The 22,211-nt window shown below is 44.5% G+C and overlaps 1 protein-coding gene across 1 annotated transcript; it reads left to right on the forward strand.

Annotated features, from left to right (window-relative positions):
- Positions 1–4,223: 4,223 nt before the first annotated feature.
- LOC119452857 (uncharacterized) lies at positions 4,224–10,430 on the forward strand. The gene is made up of 5 exons (XM_037714809.2): positions 4,224–4,528; positions 5,517–5,552; positions 7,128–7,268; positions 8,877–9,019; positions 10,141–10,430. Exons 1-5 carry the CDS (start codon positions 4,417–4,419, stop codon positions 10,249–10,251), a joined length of 543 nt encoding a protein of 180 aa, XP_037570737.1. The 5' UTR covers positions 4,224–4,416; the 3' UTR covers positions 10,252–10,430.
- The last annotated feature ends 11,781 nt before the right edge of the window (positions 10,431–22,211 follow it).

A 22,211-nucleotide genomic window follows, 5' to 3' on the forward strand; every position in this document is an offset into this window, starting at 1 on the left:
TACAATTCAGCAATAAAAGGCGTTTAAATCTAGCTCCTGTTATAAAACAGAAATCAGGAAGAACATTTATGACCAGACAATTTAGTGATGACAATGCGAGCGAGTCCGCTGATTCATTTAAAAGATTCCACTATGTCCGGGGACCCAGACAACGCGGACTTCAGACAAATTATCCGGGGCAAAGGTCGAAAATATACTCAGCAGGTGTGACTGATTATTAGAAGCTAAATGTGTACAGACCGAAAGCGCATCTGTAACCACGATTACTTTAGAATTCTGTCGACCCAATTTTCGGATGACCAGAATAATTGCCAGAAATTCTGCAAGAAATATTGGAGTGTAATCAGCGAGACAGAGACCAAAAGACCAATTAAGCTAATTCGAAAAGACGGCTTGGACACGAGGGCTCCAGTGCGCGCATGTTGGCCCAATTTTATAAAAACATTAACCCCATAAAGTTTCAGAATTGAAAATCTTTTAAAGCACGCCTTTGGAAATGTCAGTGCACCTTTCGCGTCAAAAGTTTATGAGACTTTATACCCATAAAGTTTCGTAATTCAAATCCATACGCTCCGTAGATTCCGCGGCCGCTGCAAGATGCCGCAACGCGCCCGCTCGCTATCGAAAAGCCCTTGAAAGTTTGTGCTCGGATGTGGCTCCTTGCGTTACGTGACTCCAGGTGCAAGGGCGTTGCCACGAAATCCAGCCCGAGTTCGCAATGTACGTGCCGAAATGTCTTTTCGAGCGTGAAAAAGACATTGTAGACAAAATCCAGAATGAGTCCCGGGCGTCGGTGGTAGTTTTGGTCAACGGTGCATGTGAGCACGAAAAAATTTCGGGGGGGGGGGGGGGGGGGGCTGAAGCCTCATCAGCCCCCTCCCCCCCCCCCCCTCCCCCATCCTGGCTACGCCCCTGCACCGACTTATTCATCATCGTCATCATCAGCCTATATTTATGTCCACTGTAGGACGAAGGCCTCTCCCTGCGATCTCCAATTACCCCTGTCTTGCGCTATTGCGTTTTGACACCGTCGAAACAAGTTTTGTATGAGGCGTGTACTGCAGCGGCGACTCCTCTTTCGCGCTTCCCTAAGAACACTCAGCGCCATCTAGTGGGGCCACGCCGAAGCCGCCGCGTGATCTCCGAAGTGGATGGCGCGCCGGTGCGTGCTAACGCCGAGAAACGTGTATGCTGGAACCGCATGGCGCGTTTTTCACGAGCGAGAGTGCGACACTCGGAAAACGCCCGCGCTTCCGCTAAATAACGCGATGGCACCCGCACAGAATAGAAACGCGTCGCGGACACGCCTACATCTAAATGCTTGATCGCGCTTCAGATCGCATATCCAACCGGACATGGAGCTGTTCGACTTGAGGGATGGGCGCCTCAGTTAAAGTAGCCTTGTATGATGAGTGCTTGGGGTATTTATAACCCCAACCTAGTGCACTGTCAATTTCGGCCACCGCTTTTAATGCGAAATCATTATATGGTTCATGAAGCGGAAAATCCGGCGGCGGCCCCGGAGATGGTACAAAAAGTCACGTGAGTGAGTGAGTGAGTGAGTGAGTGAGTGAGTGAGTGAGTGAGTGAGTGAGTGAGTGAGTGAGTGAGTGAGTGAGCATACCTTTATTAGGGTCCAGTGCAGACACGGAGGTTGCCCCGCGCCACCCGGCTACTCCCACGTGGTCACAACCGAGTAACGGGAAGCGCGCGCCGCATGGGCGCTGGGTTCCTTGAAGCATCACCAGATGGCGCTCACCTCCGCGCATCCTCAGGAAGATGGGTAAAAATAAATGGGCGGCTAAAGTGCACAAGTATCTCTACATGAAAAGCGTGGACACAGAATGGAGGAAAAGGTCAAGGAAGTTGGCAACCAAGTACAGGATAATCGAAACTGTAAATAGACAACCAGGGGTCATCAGAAAGAAAGTGAGAGAAATAGAGACCGTGAATTGGATGCAAAGAATGGAAACAAAAAGGACAATGGAGATTTACAAGAATGAGAAGAAAGAAATTAGAAGGGAAAATCTTGTACGATACCACAAAGGGCAGTGCCTTGCTATTTGAGGCTCGAGCCGGTTGCCTAAGGACGAAAACATATCGGAACAAATATTCGGAACTAGATGAGACATGTGTATGCTGCAGTAAAGATCCAGAGACCACTCAGCACATCCTAATGGAATGCGACGGGATCCACCCAGCGAGAACCGTAGGTAACGTGCAACTCCCAGAAGCGCTTAGGGTTTAAAGTGGAAGGAAACATAAACAGATCAGCCGTAGAGATCAGCAAGAGACGATTAGAGTACTGGTGGAAAAAAAGCAGGCAAAAGATGGATACGGCCTGATCTCTTAAAATCATAGGCAGCGGTACAAGGTAAATTTTTGAAAAAGAAAGATAATGAGAGGTATACAAAAATGCTAGATAAAGAACATGTATAGTATACTTGATTAAATCAAGCAGACTAGGTGACTATTTGTCGCCGCCCCGTTTCAATGGGGATGACAATAAATCATCACCATCATCATCATCATCGCGGCAGGCGCCGGCCGTGCTTGGCAAAAAAGAACCACAAAGCTCGCCTTCGTGCATATCATTCGCCGCAAGCATTTCCCAGTAAATATTACGGTTGCATAAGCTGCAGGTTGCCGGGAAGCGGCCACTGTATTGCCGGTCTATATACAGCGACGCGCGTCGCGGCGCTGCCAGTCAGTGGGGTGATTTTTGGCTTGGTTCCAGGAACCAGCGGGATGGCTGAGTCATTCAACGATTGGCTAACAGAGCTCAGGATTCTAGCAAGGCAATGCGAATTTGGAGAGCTTGAGGACAGGATCATATACGCAGTCGGGATAATCCTTGGGATTATTCGACTGCAAGCAGAACTGCATCAGGAGACTTATCGAGGAAAATCCACCCTATGCTAATACGGTTGAGATTTGTCGAAAGCTTCGTAAGCACGCATCACATAACAGCCAATCACCTTTGCTCATTTCTGTGACGTCACGATTGAGGCGAACAATTTTCAATATCGGCGTGTCTCTATAGAGAACTATTTTTTGTAGCGCGGAAGCACAGAAGGCCCGTGCAGTGCTTATTTGTGGTTTGAGGTAACACTGGATTTCTATCCTGTCATGGACTGTAGAGGAAAAAATAAAACCAAGTTTCCCTTTTCTTTTTCTTTTTGAAATTAGCGCCAAAACTTGAGCACCGGTATACCTCGGTGTGACGTTACGAATTTTAATGTATTTCCACGAAGTTCTGTCATGTTAGTTCTGGAAAAGTCGTAACTTGCTGAGCTTCTCTGGTTATCTTAGAGTGTGCTGTATTCCTTCAATACTCGCAGACAATTCAACAGATCCTGGTATATACGCTGCTCACAATCAGTGAAGTCACGGTCAGATTGTGTGGACATGCCGGCGCTTCCCCATACGTCTTTCGTTTGTTGTTTGGCTCCCGGCTTACCAAGCTTCATCTCACGGTATGTAATAGAGGCCAATTTGCTAATGAAGAAACATCGTTTACTAAAACAGCTCATAGAGCTTATAGCATCCCTAAGCTTGATGAAGGCACTTTCGTTGAACGCAAGACATGCCAGATTTAACTCCAGACGGCTTGCATTATGAGAACATTGAGTTTGAGCTGGAACATCGTGCGAGTTGCTTTCTGCAGACATGGCGATGCCAAAATGTAGGCCCGAAGTGATAGTGATGTCCGGCGCTCTTTGCCGATAGAAGGACATTTCCGCGCTCTTACATCGACTGCTTGCTTATACGGGTCGTGAAAGGCCCATAACGATTTCCGCGGCAAACCAATATAAGGTCGCCTATCGGTAGCTATACTCACGCTATCTAATCGCAGTGCCTACAGAGCTTTCCGGCGTATGGGAGAAACTCCTCCGCTATCGGACCTTTCCATTTCTATCTTATCGAAGCCGAGAACAATGAGCGGTGACAAACGTAGGTGTCGTGTCCCGCCGGCGAAGTTGCAGACAATACAGGCGAGGCTGGGGCATCGTCTTGTTCCATTGGGACTATCAACGAGCCTCAACAATGTACCACTCGTTTGCCTTATGTATTCTCTTTATTCCCCCCCCCCCCCCCCCCCAATTGTTGTCGCGTCTGCTCTCTGATAGTAGGGCTTCTTATCTATTTCTTGAAGAAGCCACGACGTCACGAAGCTTTCACTTATTCCTCCTCCTAGCTGAGGGTCTACATTAGTTCTCGCAACAGGACAGCTGTGGATTTCTACTCCCCCTCCCTCTTTTCTCTAGATAAACATATGCTGCACACAATTACAGTGACATGGATCACTGACGTTGCTTAGGCCGCGAAGCCAACGAAAAGGCCGCCTATCGCACTTCCCTCGAACGCCGGTACAGCAGCGAAAGCACAGCACGTGTCGGGGTGTAGACGCACGCTATGGCTACTCCAGCGAGTCGTTCCTCCACGATGTACGGGCTACTCCTGCTCGGTGTCATCGCCACTTGCCACGTGCCTCCGGTGACTGCCGCCGAAAAGCCACCGGGCCAGGGTGAGTACGGTGCAGACTTACAAAACTCGATCAAAACGGAAAGTTGGGCGAGTTGGTAGTTCGTCATGTAACTCGACGTAACATCATGTTGAGCAAGTTGGTGGTACATTCTTCCGAACGGTGCGAAAAAGGCGTGGAAGAGAAAGCATCCCTTGCGTGTGAACTTTTCTTGTGTAAGCTTTCTTTTGGCTGCTAGAAACAGTGGGGCTGCGTTGTGGGACTGCTGTCACAATTCAGTGCCGCGTGAATCGTCGAGGCCAGCTTTTTTCTCCCCTTTATTGTTTGTTCTTCTGTGCTCGGAAACGAAGAAAAGGCGAAAGTGCTTCGATATAGGCAAAATCTGGCGTCTTTGCGCAGTTAGAACATATCCTCCAACGTTCCCGTGCCGGACAAGACTGCGCAGGACTTGCGTTATAAAGACAGTCACTTAAGTATCCTTCCGTGGTTTGAATGCGAAAGTATTGACTACTCTAATTAATTAGTTACGTCCATGATACATGTACGTGTCCACAACTGTACCTTAATCCACCTTGCTATAATTTGTACCAACCTTAATCCACTTTATTAACCTTCATTCACTTTAATTCACCTTAATTCACTTTACTCCACCTTGAGTAACCTTACTCTAACTATTGTTCTTACATAATTCTGTATTACTGACGTCAAACAAGACGCTGATGACGTCACTGATGATGATGACATTTGGCACAACTCGTTGCCTAAAACGCCGGATTTTCTGCCTCAAGCGACATATACTTCCGCACTAATAAACAGCCAAAGTTTCGAATGCCCTTCACGCTGCTGCTCGCTGCATCAATTCTTGAAAGCAGCGTTATAACGTCATATATAATCCGACTCGCAGCTTATCTTTCACGTTTCCCTGCAAACCAATAGAAGAATGAAGAAATAAATACACGCAGTGCTAGTCTTACTTCTAGCAAGGCTACCCGCTTCATTTTTTCGTCTATAATTCTACGCTTTCTTGCAGGTCTGCAATGCGATGGATGCGTGGCGATCCTGCAAGGCAAGTTCCACAGTCGGCCTTCATTTCGGCGTTGTGACCATAGCAATTTTTATCGAAGAAACAACAAAATGAGGGGAAAGTAGTCTCGGATAGTTATTATAGGTGGTCTCATTCATTCATTCATTCATTCATGCATTCATTCATTCTATTTACTAACCATTAAAAAAAAAAAAAAAAAACAGGGAAGGCAACTTATAGGCCACTGTTTGCGGCTCCCTGCAGTGAGGACATGACTTATTTCACAGCACAGCGCTACCAGGTAACTGAAAAAAAATAAACAATTTCCATCATTGAGGACTTATCTTAATTGTAACCAAACAATAACAGTCCCCTGTCAGCGTGCACTTCCTTTCATTAACACTGCGCACCCGGTAATTCCAGGTCACGAATCACATGCGCGTGTCAGCGTGACGTAACGTTCTTGGCAAGAAAATAGTGAGTGAAGGGTGTTGGAGAAAAGAAACGCACGCATGATACACCCAACCAAAGGGTGTAATACTTTTCGAGTGTGTGAAGGGACACGCCCGTTAGCTGAACTTACGATTTCTCATTTTTGTTTCGAGAAATCAGAAAACATGTGCGCGGAATGGACACCACAAAGAAGTAGACAGAATTCGTATTTTCGATGGATTCGTTACGACTTTTAGACTTTCTTAGGATTATGGGATACCGTAGTTCTTGCGACACCACTATCACTTCTATAGTGGGCATCTTCTTTTTACTTTATTTGCACACTGCTGTTGATTAAATGACTTGTTGAGGTATTCGACAAAGGTTATTAATGGGAAAATAGAGTCTCGACCACCAGGAGAAAACACTGGGAAGAGTGAAATGTTACCAACCTTCCGAGGATAGTCCTGCTGGATACATTACATTCCTAATCGAATTTCACCACTCGATAATGCAAATGCAGATTCGCGCCACGAAATGTGTTGTTTGTCACTTAAAGGACATTAAAGGGCTACACTAAACTAGTTCAGAATCGTTCAACGTTCTTTCTTGAAGTTGTTTTCATATATTTAGGCCGGAAACGCTCGGTTATGCGAAGAAAATGAAGACCAAAGTTTGCTGGTTTGAATTTTGCGGGTGAACCGAAGCGGCGGTACCATAGAGTTTCAAACAACAATTATTGTATGAACTCTATGGCCGGTAGGTCAGTCTTACGCCATTGATTTAAAAAGTAATTTCTCGTATTTCGCCTGTTTCTGCGCAGAGAAAGTTCCTAAAACTCCCAGGTTGAGTATTTGGTTCCTTTAGAATGCAATGTAATCATTTTCTTTATCGACAAAATGTTGATTAGTCACGAGCACTGAGTTATCCCGAGCACACGCTGGCCAAAGTCATGACGTCACGATCAGTTAATGCGGGAACTTCAAGATGGCGTTACCACCCATATCTCGTCCGGCCTTTAAGAGGCCGAAAATTGAGGCGCGAAAGAACACCGTTTCAGTAATACCGCTATGAAGGAAAAATAAAGAAAAAGAAGCTTCAATTAGAAATTCGCAGACAATCGGGAAAATCTTTTCGACCTCTGGTAATGAAGTTCTCGCTCCGCGCTCATCCGCGCATGTGCAGAGCTGCACCCCAAGCTGTCGGCGAGCCAAGGTCGCAAGCGACTAGTGGAAGGCGCGCTGAACAACTTGTGCAACGCGGATAACTTCGTCGTCTACAGGCACAGCCCTCCGAAGATGCTCAAGGCCTGCAACTTTATCCTCGGTGAGTGAATCAAATGTGCAGACGGAGACAGTCGCTTGTAGCGACGGAGCAGTGACGTCATACAAGCGGGCTGAAGCCCGCTTCACGTAAAACTCAAATAGCAACTGTCAAAACTGAAAACACCAACAGCGCGATACAATTTTTCTGCTAGTTTGTTGGCCCCCCAGCTTTCGGGCCACATTGAGTTGTCATGGCTACATTGCATGTCGGGCGTCACTGGGACGAGTTTCAGTGTTGAGGGAGAGAGATAAATGAGAGGGATAAATGAGAAGGCCGGGCCCAACTCCGATGCCGCCTGTTCAAATACATGTAAAACGCAGAATCGATCTTCTGAGATAACCACTGGGTCGATTATAATGAAACGTGTTGCATTTGAGAGAAAACGCTAAATTAAACTGTTGGAAGCGATATTTTGAGTAAGGGCCTGAATTTTTTTTAAAGGAAATTTCGAAAAATGGTATGTTTGAAAGAAATAGAAGCAAACAATTTACAAATGAATAGCTCTGCACTAAGAACAGATATCGCAGTTCTGTAAACTGCATCTGTCAGAACATCCAAAGTGGGCAAATTTTATATACCTATTTATATCTTGCGTGAATTCGGTACATTGTGTACAAGGGTTTTACAATAGTCCTACTCACATATTAGTGGTATACTTGAGAGCCATGTGCAATACATCAATTTTGTCCGCTTTAGATTTACTATTATATACAATTTACAGAATCCTGATATCATATTTTTATTGCTGAGTTACAGAGTTGTAAACACGATAGTTTCACTTCCTGAAAACTTGCAATTGTCAGCAATTTTATTATGCATTGACATCCTAAATCGAAAATTCGCTACCAACAGTCACTAGATCTTCAACTTTTTCTTTTAAATACAACAAACCTTATCAAATTCGGTGCAGTGGTTGCCGAGAAAAACGATTTCACCTTTCCCATGTATTTAGACAGGAGCCCCGAGCTAAAGCTTCCCTAACCAAAACGCACATCCGGTTTGCTATTGCTACCCTGCACTGCATCTTGCAGATGGATAAACGCGAGAAAGGAGAGCAAGAATTAATGCAGAGCTAGAGAGAGTACTAGTTGTGCAGACACAGTGCAGGGGCATGCACATCGAGTCTAGAAACATACGCATACAAGACTTGTCGACTTGAACTGTACTACGCGTGTACGCTAGTATGTAGTCTGGTTGCTATAACAACAGCTATAACTGCAGGAACTCTCTCATTGATGAAAGAACTTTATTGAATTGAGGAAAGGGGGTAGGGGGTTAGGAGCTTGATGGGTGGGGCCCCAAGTCCAGAGCTCCACTGGCTTCTGCTGCCAGCCGGATGTGACCCAGAAGAGCCTTCTGCACCTCCGGGTCCGCGCTGGCGAGTTGTGCATCCCAGTGCTTCTTCCTGTGCTAGCGGCGCACAAGGCCACGATTCAAGAAGTATTGCTTCAGAAAATTGGGCGATGATACAACAGGACCCTCGGTTGCGTTGCGACAGGGCAAGCCAGTGATTTGGGTTGATACACTTCACGATTATCCGTTTTACGGCGTTCTAGCCAACATTGCGCTATAGGTTCAATAAAGCTCGCTGCTTTCTTTCACCGTCAGACAACTACCGGGACGAGCTGACGTCGAGCCTGCACAACTTCTACAAGAAGTACAAGGTGAAGGACAACCTCAAGCTACAGGCCGAGTTCTGCGATGAGACTATCAAGGTGTGCCCGCCGGGTATGCGGGACACAGACATCAGGGTAAGCAGCTGCTAGGATGGCGCATCGCACTTATGTATTTCGAACTTTTTTCATCTGTATAACTACGCATATATAAGCAAGACAATGTAGTGCTGCTATGCTGGAGCTCCCAAATCGGAGGCGCTAGTAAGAACATGAAGTTGCTCTGAAAACAGTTTCTCGAAAAAAAAAAAGAAAAAAAAAAAGACATAACGAAGGGGATATTTTGCTAATGCATGACGACTAATACTTGTTGCTGGATTAATCAGTTCATAATGTACTACGGACCATAAGAATTACGGCCACTTAGCGCAAATCAACCCCTTATTTTTGTCAATTTGCGTTAAGTGGCCATAGTTCCTATGAGGATTTTTGCGATGAAAGATTAGGGTCAAGAATAGATGGAAAATATGCAAAAGACTTGGGGGGGGCCGTGGGACAAGTGAGCTGCTCAAGGGCATCCCACATCACTCTGGTTAGTCTTATGTGGATGAAGTGCGAATTTTGCTTAAAGTTGTAAATTAGTTTTGAGGGTGTCTACAAGTATGCAACTGTGTGTCTGTCCATGCTAAAGCGTACCAGGAACCGAAATAATGTAATGCATGCTTTGGCACACAGATAGGTGCCAAAATCAGGCAAATCTCAGAAGGCTATTGGTGTTACTTAGAAGTCCTCCTTCTGAGAAAAGTTGGTGAGAGTGTCATGCTGTCTTGGGTGCATTTTTTCGAAGTACCTTGCTTGAGTCTCTTTCATCATAGAGACATCAAGTTATGACTGGGGGCTGTAAAAGCAGTGCCCACGCACGGTTGTTGCAAAACCTCCGCATTCAGGATGTATGTACAATCCAGGAAGCAACTGAGCTTTTCACAGCACCCTCAGTATCCAATTATGTTTAATATAGCAAATCCACATTATACCATAAAAATCTGTGACGTTGCAATGACGTGTAGTTAGTGCAGCCTGTGCCTGAAATTCAAGAAGGGAAGTATCTCTGCACTAAAGAATAATTCGAAATTGTAATCTCTGCCATTTTAGATTGTTATGTCTGTTTGGTTGTAAGTGTACCAAGATGAATCATGCATGCAGTACAACTAAAATGAAGAACAAATCATCACTTATGTAACATTTCACATACATTCCAGATGAACCCCGTCGGAATGAGCATCGATGAAGCCAATGAGAAGCTAGCCGAAGGCTTCGAGTTCCAGCAAGAGAAAGTTATTGAAGTCGATAACAAACAGGATGAGCTTTGATAGCATGTCACATGAGCCCCAACAAAGTAGTCAACACTCAGCGGTTTCTCCATCATACACCAGGAAAAAACAGCTTGAGCATACTAATCCAGAGTGTGCAGTTCTATAGTGTCTCTCTCACCTTGCTGTTTCATCGACAATCACCTCCCATTATAAACATTACGAGACTCGTGATGAAATACTTTTGGTTGGCTTAAAATTCATTGGAGTTTAGTAACTTTGTGAACACGTTGCAACTGCAGAACTGATTCAGTCAGTGCTGAAAGTACATGACAGGCACTCCGAGACTAGCACCATTTTCAGGAGATCTGCAACCAAACTTAGAGAGAACTGCATTAGCACTCCACATATAATTTTCGCACAAAGCTTCCCTCAAGCAGAGTGGGATGCACCTATGTAAAACTCATTTCGTCGCTGAATATCACGATGAATATTTTAAAGCTAGCGCTAGTCTCGGGATTCCACTATTACTAGCAGCCGTGTGCTTAAGATCATTCCAGCACTGACTGATCCGTCACACTGGCAGCTACTTCAAACACTAGCAACACTCATCTACAATATCGCTCCACGCCTCTATACCCACAATTTTTGCAAAAAGATGGCCAAGTTTCAAAGTGAAGCTTTGTAATCTGTGCAATTAAAGTACTCAGCCATATTCATACTTTTGAAATGACCTTTATCCCAATGACAAGAATGAAAACTGAACGAAATCCTTGGATAAGCAAGGATACATGTGGGCTCTGTGGTTTCACGAGAAGTAAAACTTCATTTAAAAGACTGACTTTGCAGTTAAAATTCCATGTGTATCCTTCTGGCTTCTGTTACTCCCTGTACTCATTTGTCTCACACCGACTTCACCATAAAATGGGAACATACACAGTTTAAATTCACACCCACAGGCAATCTTACCATACCTTACAGGCGCTACCAGCCAGTACAAGCTGGTCTATTATATTTAAAAAGGAAAGAGTGTAGCGAGAACCAAGGGTTATTGTATACTATCTAAAGAAGACTGATCTTTCTGTTACTAATCCTCTCTTGCACAACACCGGTTCAATAGAATGATCACTGATGCATTAGGCTTATGTAGGCTAATGTATCACTCGATAGGCTTACACATGCACAATGGGACTTACATTAATCCTGACTGAAAAGTGGAACTCGTTTTGCTGTATCTGAACATTTGCAATCAATTTCCCAAAATGTGAGCAAAATGTCGTAAAAAATTGCGCTGAGAGAGCGGGTCTGCAGTAAGTTCGTTTTTCGAGTGTGGAATTTGAAACTAGTTTCTAGATCCTATAGGACAAACTCATTTAACCAGTTGCTTCAGGGATGACTTACAAGTGACCAATTTTGAAATGTGCTGAAAACTGACACACACTACCATTTACTATCTAAGCAGTTCGCAGTAGTAAGACAATTATCTCAGGATCTCCACTGGCCTTCTCTTAGCAGTTAAATCCCGACAACCCAGTGTCTTACAAGTAAATTTACCTGTGCCTAAAACAGGTTTGTACAAGTGGTGGCAAGTTTGAGCATAGTAATTTGTCAATAGAAAGTAAGGCAACATTCTCGAGAAACCTTTACATTTGCCACTCTATAATTTCCTGTGCTGCAGCTTGTCTCTTACTCAAAGATGTCTAACTGTAATTAACCCAATTTACATCCAGGTAGAACTAATTTCTGAGACACCAATTCAAGTTGGAAGTAAGGTACCAAGACAACAAATAGGTAAGCTCTCCCAAGCAACAAAGGACCTAATAAAGAAACAAGAAAGCAGGAAAGTGTGGCTCAAAAAATTAAATAAAATCAACTAAACTGTCAAAGCTGATAAACAAGGAAGTGATATTCAAAACTATAACATCAGGAAGATTGAGGAAGCAGTAACAAAGGGGGCAGCATGAAATCAGTGAGAAAACTTGGCATAGCAAAGAGCAAAATGTTTGCAGCGAAAGATAAACAGGGTAATGTTATCAGCAATTTCAATGATCTACAAGTTAAGGAATTCTATCCTTAACTGTGCCGTACCCAGAGCAGCCAAGGAAATGGAGGTAGCAGACCTCCTAGTTGACATTAAGAGGGAAAAATGGAGCTGGACAGGCCATGAAATGCACAGGGCAGATAACCGGTGGTCTATTAGAATTCTACAATGAATGCCAAGACAAAGGAAGCACAGTCAAGGATCACAGAGAACTAGTGGTGTGATGAAATTGGGAAATCTGCAGGAATAAGATGGCGTCAGCGTGCACAAGACAGGAGTAATTGGAGATAGCTGGGAAAGGCATTCGTCCTGTGCTGCACATAAATATGCCGATGACAATGAGAATGCTTTGCCGAAGCCACACCTGGAATAGGATCGGCAGGGCTGAGCTGCCACTTTGGTACCACACTGTTTAAGTGCAAGCAGTTGACAGTCAAGCACCAAGGTACAAACTTAGCGAAAAGTAATGTGTTTCAATATAGCAAAATCAAGAGCAGAGGGATGAAAAAAAAACGGTAAAAGCTGAAATTTTCATAACACGGCAGTTGACTTTCTATAGCTTGTTTGGGGATGCCAGGACAAGACCTGCCCTGTGTGCCACATGCTAACGGGTGAGCAAGCAGAGTCCAGCGACCCAAACAAACAGGTTTTGCTAAAGGAGCATGTTACTGTCGTACACAATTTGCAGTGCCTAGCCATGCAAGAGACTTGATGCCATTACATGCATACATATTGTGGCAGTCATGCAGTCTTCTGCATATCAGGCAGTTGCAACTTTGAAAAATGGGCTTAGCTGTATACTTATGTCTCGTCTACAAAATGTATGTGGGACTCTGCCATGCCATTCTAGTGTGCAGCCTTTGTGCATGGCTTCTAGCAACTTATGAAGGGGTATTGCGTACTGTCACCAAACAGGTCTTATCGCACAGCATTTGCCTCCAGCCTAACTTTAGTGGAGTTGGTTTCAGATTTCACCATGAAGACCTTGTTTTACTGTGTTAACATGTCCATTGCTGCCGTCGCACCGAATCTGCCATCTTACGCAGAATGTCCCAATAATATCAGCAAAAGTGGACACCTTGTTTAATTTTGAAGAGACTTGCAGCATCTAGAACAACAATCAGCATGTATAAATTCACATCGAGTGGCCAAAGTAGAAATAATGCTGTTGCCGCAATACGGTCATCAACTTTGCCATGGTCGTGTTGCTGTCGTCACGCACACAACTACTCAATTTACGCAAACACATTTGTCCACTTGGCATTGCTTTGCAGAACCTCAAACAATGTTGGATAATGCTGCAAGATGCACCTGTAATATGCTTTACATCCTACAGATTTCCACATTGTGTGGGACGTGTGCAATGTTTTTTTTCTTTCGAACAGTGACAAATGGGCTACATTATTCCTCGACAGCCCACATTCTCAATTACCATTTTAGGACTTCATAACAAGCGTAGAGGAAATAAAACAGAGTGGCTTCTGCTTGCATCATTCTGCAGAGATGTGCGCACCAGAGCTTCAAGATTGCACAACTTAAAGCAATCGGGCGTGACATCCAAAGAGAATGGTGAAGTATGTACACGAAAAAGAAAAGGAAGCAAGGTTTATTCAGATACATTAGCATCAGCCGATAACACAGGGCAATCGAAACAAAAATGCTGCACTTGTCTCCACACTTGCTCTTTCTCACAGAGTCATTGACACATGGTTCATTTGAAGACTACAGATGCCTGCATCTCAGTTGCCAGCCAGTACTGCTGCTGCAGCAGCCATTCACAATGCTCTGGCAGGGTGGCATCAATAGGTTTAACATTAAACAATGTCACATGCACCAAAAAGAAGCTCTCTTTAGCTACAAGCAGGCCCAAGATGTGCAAACAGTAGTGAAAAGAAATAATCTATTTTGTGCATCGCCCAATGTCACCTTAAGACTTCTTTGGCTGCGGTCTCGAACTGTCACACCAGGCACGTCAAGAAAAGCGTTTTGGACATTTACAGATTCATCAATGTTTTTACAAAGATAGCAGCATTCTCAAGAGATGCATCTTTAGTGTTAGGGCTTCAGTGTGTTAACAGAAACATACAAGTACATAGCCAGCAGTACCGTTCGTGCCACCTACTGATAAACACCGGCGCCATGGGTGAGGGCATTGCAAAGAGCAGACGTCCCACGTTCAAGGCACATCCATACTGTGAAGGACACGAGTCAAAGTTGTTGCGTGCACTGGTTTGATCCAGGGCCACGGGCACACACCTAAGATGCAGCTAAAGGCACTAGCCGCTGGAAAATGCTCAGTCAGTGTTGCCTGCTCATGCCTTGCGATACGCCCTGCACAGAAACTACTTGTGTCTTTGACAATATGAGCACAACCCGAAGATGGTTACCTGCTGCTGCTGCACACGTTCAGACATACACCAATAGAAGCTGTGGTTTTCAGCAAACGACACAGGGTACTGTTGGCCACGAGCTGGCACCTTACTATTAATAGTTCGAAGCTCCGTGCATGAAAAGCCAAATGTTATCACTTGGCTTGCTTCAGGGCGTGAGCAATATTCGCCACATGCTGTTGGTTCTCTGGCAATGGAAGCTCCCAAAATACGACTGTTACAGACAAGCCGTGTGGGTTGGCCTCTCAAGAATGAAGGAATATTTTGTGGGTACAAAAACAAAGGGATGAGTGATGCTACGATTTGATGAGTTAGATGCTAGAAAATTGTGCAACAGTTTCAGAGCTGCCCCAGTCATTCTGGTCAAACACGGATATTTTTCTTGTAATGCTGCCGAGATTTGTGTGCGTGCGCATGTATTTAAATAGCCATAACTTGCCTCAATATGGATTTTGCAGCGTAATGCATAATACACAGTTCCTCTGAACATAATGCGCAATAAAAAAAAAGTAACCAGCACAAGCACAGGATATTTCTTAAGAAGAATAAAATAAAATAAAGGAAGTACCTTCGGCTACATGAAACTGTCCAGAAAGTGTGACTAGCTGCTCCAGAGTTCAGGTTCCTAAAGCACTGAGCACTACATATGTTGAAGCAACAAACCCTGTGCTCAAGAGCGTGTGTGCTACCATTTTAAGTATGTGTAACACTGCTTTGCTTTAACTTCAAGGGGCAGTGAATCTGAAGATATTCCCGTGGGAAGGTCGCAAAGCTTACAATGACGGCACATCATACGAGGATACTCATTGGTTAAGTGGAAATACCAGGTTATCATTTTGCAGCAAATTATGTCCATGGCTGCAGAATGAACTTCCATATTTTGCACTCACATTCCATCAGTATATCAAACACCATCCATCGTCAACCTCGATACATAGGTAAGCTTAAGAAAACATGTTGATCGTGATAAGAAAGATGGGGCACAAAGTGTTGAGACAAGCAATTTAGTCCTTATGCCCAGCTGAATGCTGCAAAGCTGATAACTTTAAGAGATGAAGCAGCAGTTTTATTTATGGCTGGATGTTCATGTAGTGATGCAGGACCTTGTACAATGTACGCAAGCAATAAAACTAATCAGAATGTTTGTTCCACAACAAATTCTGCAAACTCTATGGCGCCAAAACAGTTATACAAAACTATTACGTAGTTTACATAATTAAAGTAGCGACAAAGTAAAGCTGTTATACTTTGAGTGGCCGCAAACAATAATGAATACTCTAAAAGATGCACATATGAACAATGGACTGAATGTCGACATCTTTAGTTCCATGCCGGAAGCATGCCACTAATCATTAGCAGTTATGCGAAGCTTTCAATATAAATATAACAGTTGCCACAATTTGATCAGGCTCTTGCTTTAGGGTATTACAGGAGTGACTGACCCCATTGTTACCTCGGAGACCGTCCACGACTTGAACAGAATGCACCTTTCGGCAGCTTTTAATTGCAATTAAATCTGGTAGCTACAAGCACCACGATGAGTTAACTGTACAAAGGTTCTTAAATTTGCTTCAGCAACACATGTTTTGCTTTGCGAGAGGAAGGACACAATGCAGGCTTGGTTTGGTGTGCAGTCGCAGCAATGGCAGTGGTCATGTTTTTGGTGTTCAACCTCCCTGGTGGCCTGTGAAGTAGTTCCGAGTGCATTTACTTCTCCAAGCTTAGCAGCAGCCCCTCTTGGCTGCTTTTTGCACGTCTACCCGTTTGGCTACTAGCTTTACAGTTACTGTGGAAGAGCTGAGAACTAGACTTGCATTGCACGACAATCTGGCAGCGGAGTGAAAGCTACGGCAGGCATAAACCTCCAGTGGCCACCGTTAAGTAGCGGCCGATGAAAACAAGGAAAGCTCGCAGGAATGTTCACTTGTGCAGAGACTTGCAGTAAAGATCTGTCGCGGAGCCATCAATCTTCGCCTCACTTCGTCTATAGCGGTAAGCTGGTTCAAGTTGTAACCGCTAGCCTGGGAGCAATAAACTGTAGCTGTTACTCTATCCGCCACCAAAGCCTTTATTTTTTCGGTGGGGCTTCTGCTGTTACAGACTACTGTCTCTGGCTTTTAGTTTCTCAAGGTTGATGCTTGCTTTGCAGCGTTTCACTAGTGAACAGTTACAACACTTTCCCATCATCTCTAATCTGCTGGTTGATGACACCAATGAAGCTTTGAGAACATTTCACACACTTTTAATCAGAGAAGTCCAACTGGCACTTTGAAACACGCACTGATTCAGCAGTCAGCAGTTACCAAGAAGCACCACCTTCAGAAGCTTCTCCAGGCTCAGAAGCCAAGCCAGTCAAAGTCCAGTCTACAAGCCAATCAAAAGTACTATCACGGTGTGTGTTCCTCTGTGCCAGAGTGTCACTTGCAGTCTCAAGTGCTGGCACCTGCCCTGTAGCTTTGCACGCCACTGCCGGATGATTGCGAAACGAAGTACAGGCAGGAACCCGTCTGATATACAGGAAATAAATTTTCTGTGCTGCATTCAATGAGCATATAATCACTAAGGGTACATGCAAAAGCCCAACACACTGTGGTACAGCGCATAAAACTGCCTCGATGGTGCCAGTGAGGGGGAAGAAAGAGCGGGAAAAAATGGCAGGCTGCTGCCGGTATTATAGTAAGCTGCTAGTTTCCAAAGAACAGTTCCTTAAACAAAATATGTGACTAGCACTTACTGAAAGGTCCCATTCGAGAACCAAAATAGTGGTTTGACGCTCAAACATGGAAGTGAATCTATTAACCAAGGTGGTATAATTGAATACGAAACAGTGACTTTGCTGAACCGGTGCTGAAAACGAAGTCACATGCACTAGCCTTGCACAAAACAAAGGATAAAAATTAGCAGCCTCAACTGCAAGATTGCAAGGAAGTGTACCTAACCAAGCTAGACAAAAAGGAGCGTGGCTTAACCTCCATTTGTGCGCACAAAATGTACCACATATGCAAACAATATATCATAACAAAAGGCATCACTGCAATAAATATACTTCCATGCATTTAATATACAAACTCAGTGCACTGAAACAACAGAAACACTTGCAAAAGCGCTAGCAGACCGTTTCTCCCTCCGACGTTGCCACACGGACAGAGTGGACTAGCATACCCTTTCACGCAGCGCACACAACAGGATTTAAGGCTCAACCACATGCAAGCGATTTTCAAGCAACCACAACAAGTTTGGTTGTTGGGTTGGGCAATTCGTCGCCTGCCAGTTTTTGGCCAACCAGAAAACCTTACCCGTCATCACAATTTTGGGCAGTGGCTTCCATTGGTGACCATGATTGCGCAACAACATGGCAACACACAGGCCACCCTCTTCAATCCGAATTTACTCTTGCTACTTGATCTTAACACAAGAAATAACTGGTGAAATTAGCCTTCACTTAGTTTTATGCCATGCTGAGGGCAAAGTATTTCAGATGTTTTGTTGTTAGTGTTATGATGAGCCGTTTGTTTTGATGCTGTTAGGCCTAATGCGCTACCAAAAGCTTCGAAAGCGTTTATATCTCTACCAACCAGATGGTGCCGCAGCATTTAACATTGCCGATATGTGTGGAGTGCTTTTTCACTGGTGATGACGCCAAATTAAAACCACATCTGGTACTGTGGTTAAAATGATAGCTTTGCGGCCTGTTTGCAATTTTTTTACAAGCATGCAATTGATAACATGAAAGCTTGTTGTTACCTCTTTTCACAATGTCGTGTTCGTGTGGTTAGCTCGCACCCCAATGCAACAAAGTGACAGGGTCCGCTCGGTGCGTCACTTATCAGTGCTGTATGAATATCGCGTGCATGTGGTTGCCTCTTTAAGCAGTGTCCTCTTACGTCCCTAAAACCCACAAGTACAAAAAAAACTTGCAGTTGTAATGGCAAATTGCCAGCAAAGCGCAATTGACACTTTTCAAATGCTGAAAAAAAAAAGTTCACCACAGATATTCTTAGATTTTACCCACATACAGAACACACTCGAGTTCCAGATATCAAGCGAGCTATCTCACGAATAAGGTAACAGAACTAGCGTTGCTGAGATGAAGCAGTAACCACTGTTATATGCCAGCAAGCTTTTTTTTTTGCACTGTTATATATCTCACTCTTACAAGTCCATGCAGTAGTTTCGTTTTTGAATTAAGCAGGTTAGCTTTCGTGATGAAATCATTACAACACAAGAATAATTTATGAATACCCCTCCCTGTAATAGCCAAACTTGGAATCACAAAAATTTTTAAATTAGAAAATTCTATAAGAAATGTGAATATTACATGGGTCCATACGGTAAATTGTGAAACACGACAGTTCTGAAAAAGGGGTTGCTCTTAATACAGCCAGCTAAATTTCAAAACACCCTTTGAGTTGCTACTTTCCTGTGAACTTAGTGCAACTGCTTGCTCATGAGGAAGAAAATTTTGGTACATTTGGCTGGGGTGCACCCGTGAATTGTTTCTTCCATTTTTGTAACCGGAATTCACTTCTGACCATTCCTATGGACAGGTACGACGCTGTGGCCGTTAGATTCCGATTAATGGCTGGCACACTGTTGTCTCGGCACACCCCAGCGAAATGTACGTGGTCAGTACGTACGAGGACGAGTGGTGCTTCTCCAAAAAGTGCCAACACCTGGACAACACTGCTTTCCCAAGGGTTCGTGGTCGGCCTACGGAGCGGGGCTCCGTAAATGGGAAGAGTGATGCTGCGGCTGCTGCAAGAGTTAGGGCGTTTCGTCCGGAGAATCCCTGCTAGCCTGCTGGTTTCAGGCGAAATAATAGTACGGCCAGAAGAGGACCAGCAAGAGAACCAGGAGGCCGGCAGGAGGACTCAGGAGCGCACTGATGTCCTCGGTTCACATGATGAGACATTTGCCTTTCTCGGCCCACGGGTTGCTCTTCTTGTCGGGGGCGTGGATTAGCGGGTCTGTCCGCTCATTCTCCTCAATGTACTCCCGCAGCCTGCAATTAGTGAATGAAACAGATCTTTAGGTGGGACCGAAAAAAAGAAATTAATTCATTCATTCGTTTTACTTCCGACTTATGGTAAACTTATAGCTTGCACAAAATGCTGGGGGCAGACTAAAAGCCACAAAAGGCTTGTTGGGGTATGTACCCAATAATTGCACTTTGACAGGGGAAAAGGAAATGTTCGTATGCGACAAGCATACAATGACAAAACTATACGTGTGAAACATAATACTAATACTTTATTGAAATGGATAACTAAACAACAAGCAAAACATCAGATGCATCCTGGAACCTAATGGCACTGCTGAACAGACAGACACTGAATATGAAGTGCATGGGATGGACAATGGCTGTGCTACTATCAGTGCTTGTACTTGTACAGTTGTACTTGCTATCATTTCAGCCCTTTACATTGCCAAGGGGCAGAAATAGTCAACCGAAGGTGTATCTACACGTATTTACAAATTGCAACTATGCTGGATACACAAAATGGCTGCCTGAACCATCCGCGCGCTCTCCTTCTTCATGGACACACCATGCCCCACTGCTTCGTAACAATAATGTCGTGAGTGGCGATCCTGTGGTCTGTGCTTGGACGATGACGACGACGATGACATGACTATCTGGTGTGCATGCGCTAGCCTTACCATTGCTGCACTGTTGTGCGCCTTGCCTTGTAAATATATTTATTGCATATAGATTCTCCCCGTGACATCTTTGGTGAAAGTGCAGGATAAGCTCGCTACAACACCGGGCACTGGATCTTCACGGCGGACGGCGTGTTGCTGCCACCACAATGACTGACCATGCGACCCAGTGTGAGAAAGGCCTGTCACCGGTCATTCTCTTGCACCCTCGTGATCCCAGGACATCCAACAGAACAAACGGCATGGACGTTGATGAATGGCTGGCTATGTATGAGCGCGTCAGCCACAATAACAAGTGGGACCCAACGATAATGCTTGTGAATGTCATCTTCTGTTTGCGGGACACTGCGCGACTCTGGTTCGAGATGCATGAGGCAGATCTGACAAGTTGGGATGTCTGTAATCAGAAATTACGCGATCTATTTGGGAAACCTATCGGACAACTAGCAGCCAAGAAAGAACTCGCAATTCATGCAAAGACGTCCACAGCGCCGTACATCTATATTCAGGACGTGTTGTCTCTGTGCCGCAAGGTCGACAAGGACATGCCTGAAGCGGACAAGGTGGGACACGTACTGAAAGGCATAGCCGATGACACGTTCAATCTGCTACTGTGTAAAAACTGTTTACCAGTGGAGTCGGTCATTGACCATCATCCATGGACACCATACTCCAACCTCACGCAGACGCATCCACTGCATATGCTCGTGATGCTCTTGCCTGTGCTGACATCGCCCGATAGGTTGCCAGTGATCACTTATCGGCTTCAAAGGTCAATTAAAGATGTCTCCATGACCACTGATATTGGGAGGTGAACTTCCCCCGTGGATCGCTCGTCTTGCTGTGGTTAGCGTCACGTCACGTTGGCCTATGCGAAAAACTCCTCTCACGTTATGCTGGCCCTTACCGCGTCATACGCAAAGTCACTAATGTGACTTATGCGATCGCTCCGCTAAATCCCAAGTCAGCCTCTGCAACAATTGCGAGTGACATAGTCCATGTCTTGCGGCTTAAACCGTATAAGTCTCGGCCCGAGCCCTAATTGCACCGGGACGGTGCTTCGACCACCGGCGGGTAATGTCACGAGTGGCGATCCTGTGGTCGGCGCTTGGACGATGACGATGATGTGGCTATCTGGTGTGCATGCGTTAGCCTTTCCATTGCTGTAGCGTTGTGCCCCTTGCTTTGTAGATATATCCATTGTGTATAGATTCTCCCCGTAACAATGTTCAAAAATACTAGTAAACTGGGCCAGCATTCACCAGTAACATGTATCAGCCATTATTCTTGTGAAATCCACTTGCTCATGGGTAAATAAAACCTGTTAAATGCTACGAAAGATATACAGTGGCTGAAAACTTGAAGCACGCAATTTGCAACATGAATCATACAAGTAAATCGCAGAATTTTTCAGTAGACTTGAGATCCAAGTTATGTTTCAACAAGTGCCCCTACAACGGGAACATTTACAAGCATGGCTCATCACTTCGGCACCAGTCTATGACGAGAAACTGAAAAATGAAACCAAGTTTTTGTTAACTGGGCAAAAACAAAAGCATTTTGTGAATAGTTTACACACAAACCTTTGGTTTTAAGATTAACATGCATAAGCATTGTACACCACTAGCTACATATATCTGCACCCTTAACAGCAATGCTATTGGTTACTGATGAGATGTAGTGGTGTGACAGATTCAAGATCTACAACTGTCCTGTACGAGACCACATTGGTCTCGCATATGAGGAATAGACAATTGAGGCCACGTAAAGCCATACATATTTAATTATTAAATGCAATTTAGGATCAAAGAAGTGTCGGGGATCGTATAATGAGAAATTACACGTTTCCCTGGTAGGTTGCATACTAGAAATGCTTTAAAAGCAACACTGTATACAGCCTAGAAATTGTCTGAGCATACTTAGCGAAGTGT

The sequence above is a fragment of the Dermacentor silvarum genome, chromosome 5, assembly GCF_013339745.2.
Source record: "Dermacentor silvarum isolate Dsil-2018 chromosome 5, BIME_Dsil_1.4, whole genome shotgun sequence".
NCBI lineage: Eukaryota > Metazoa > Arthropoda > Arachnida > Ixodida > Ixodidae > Dermacentor > Dermacentor silvarum.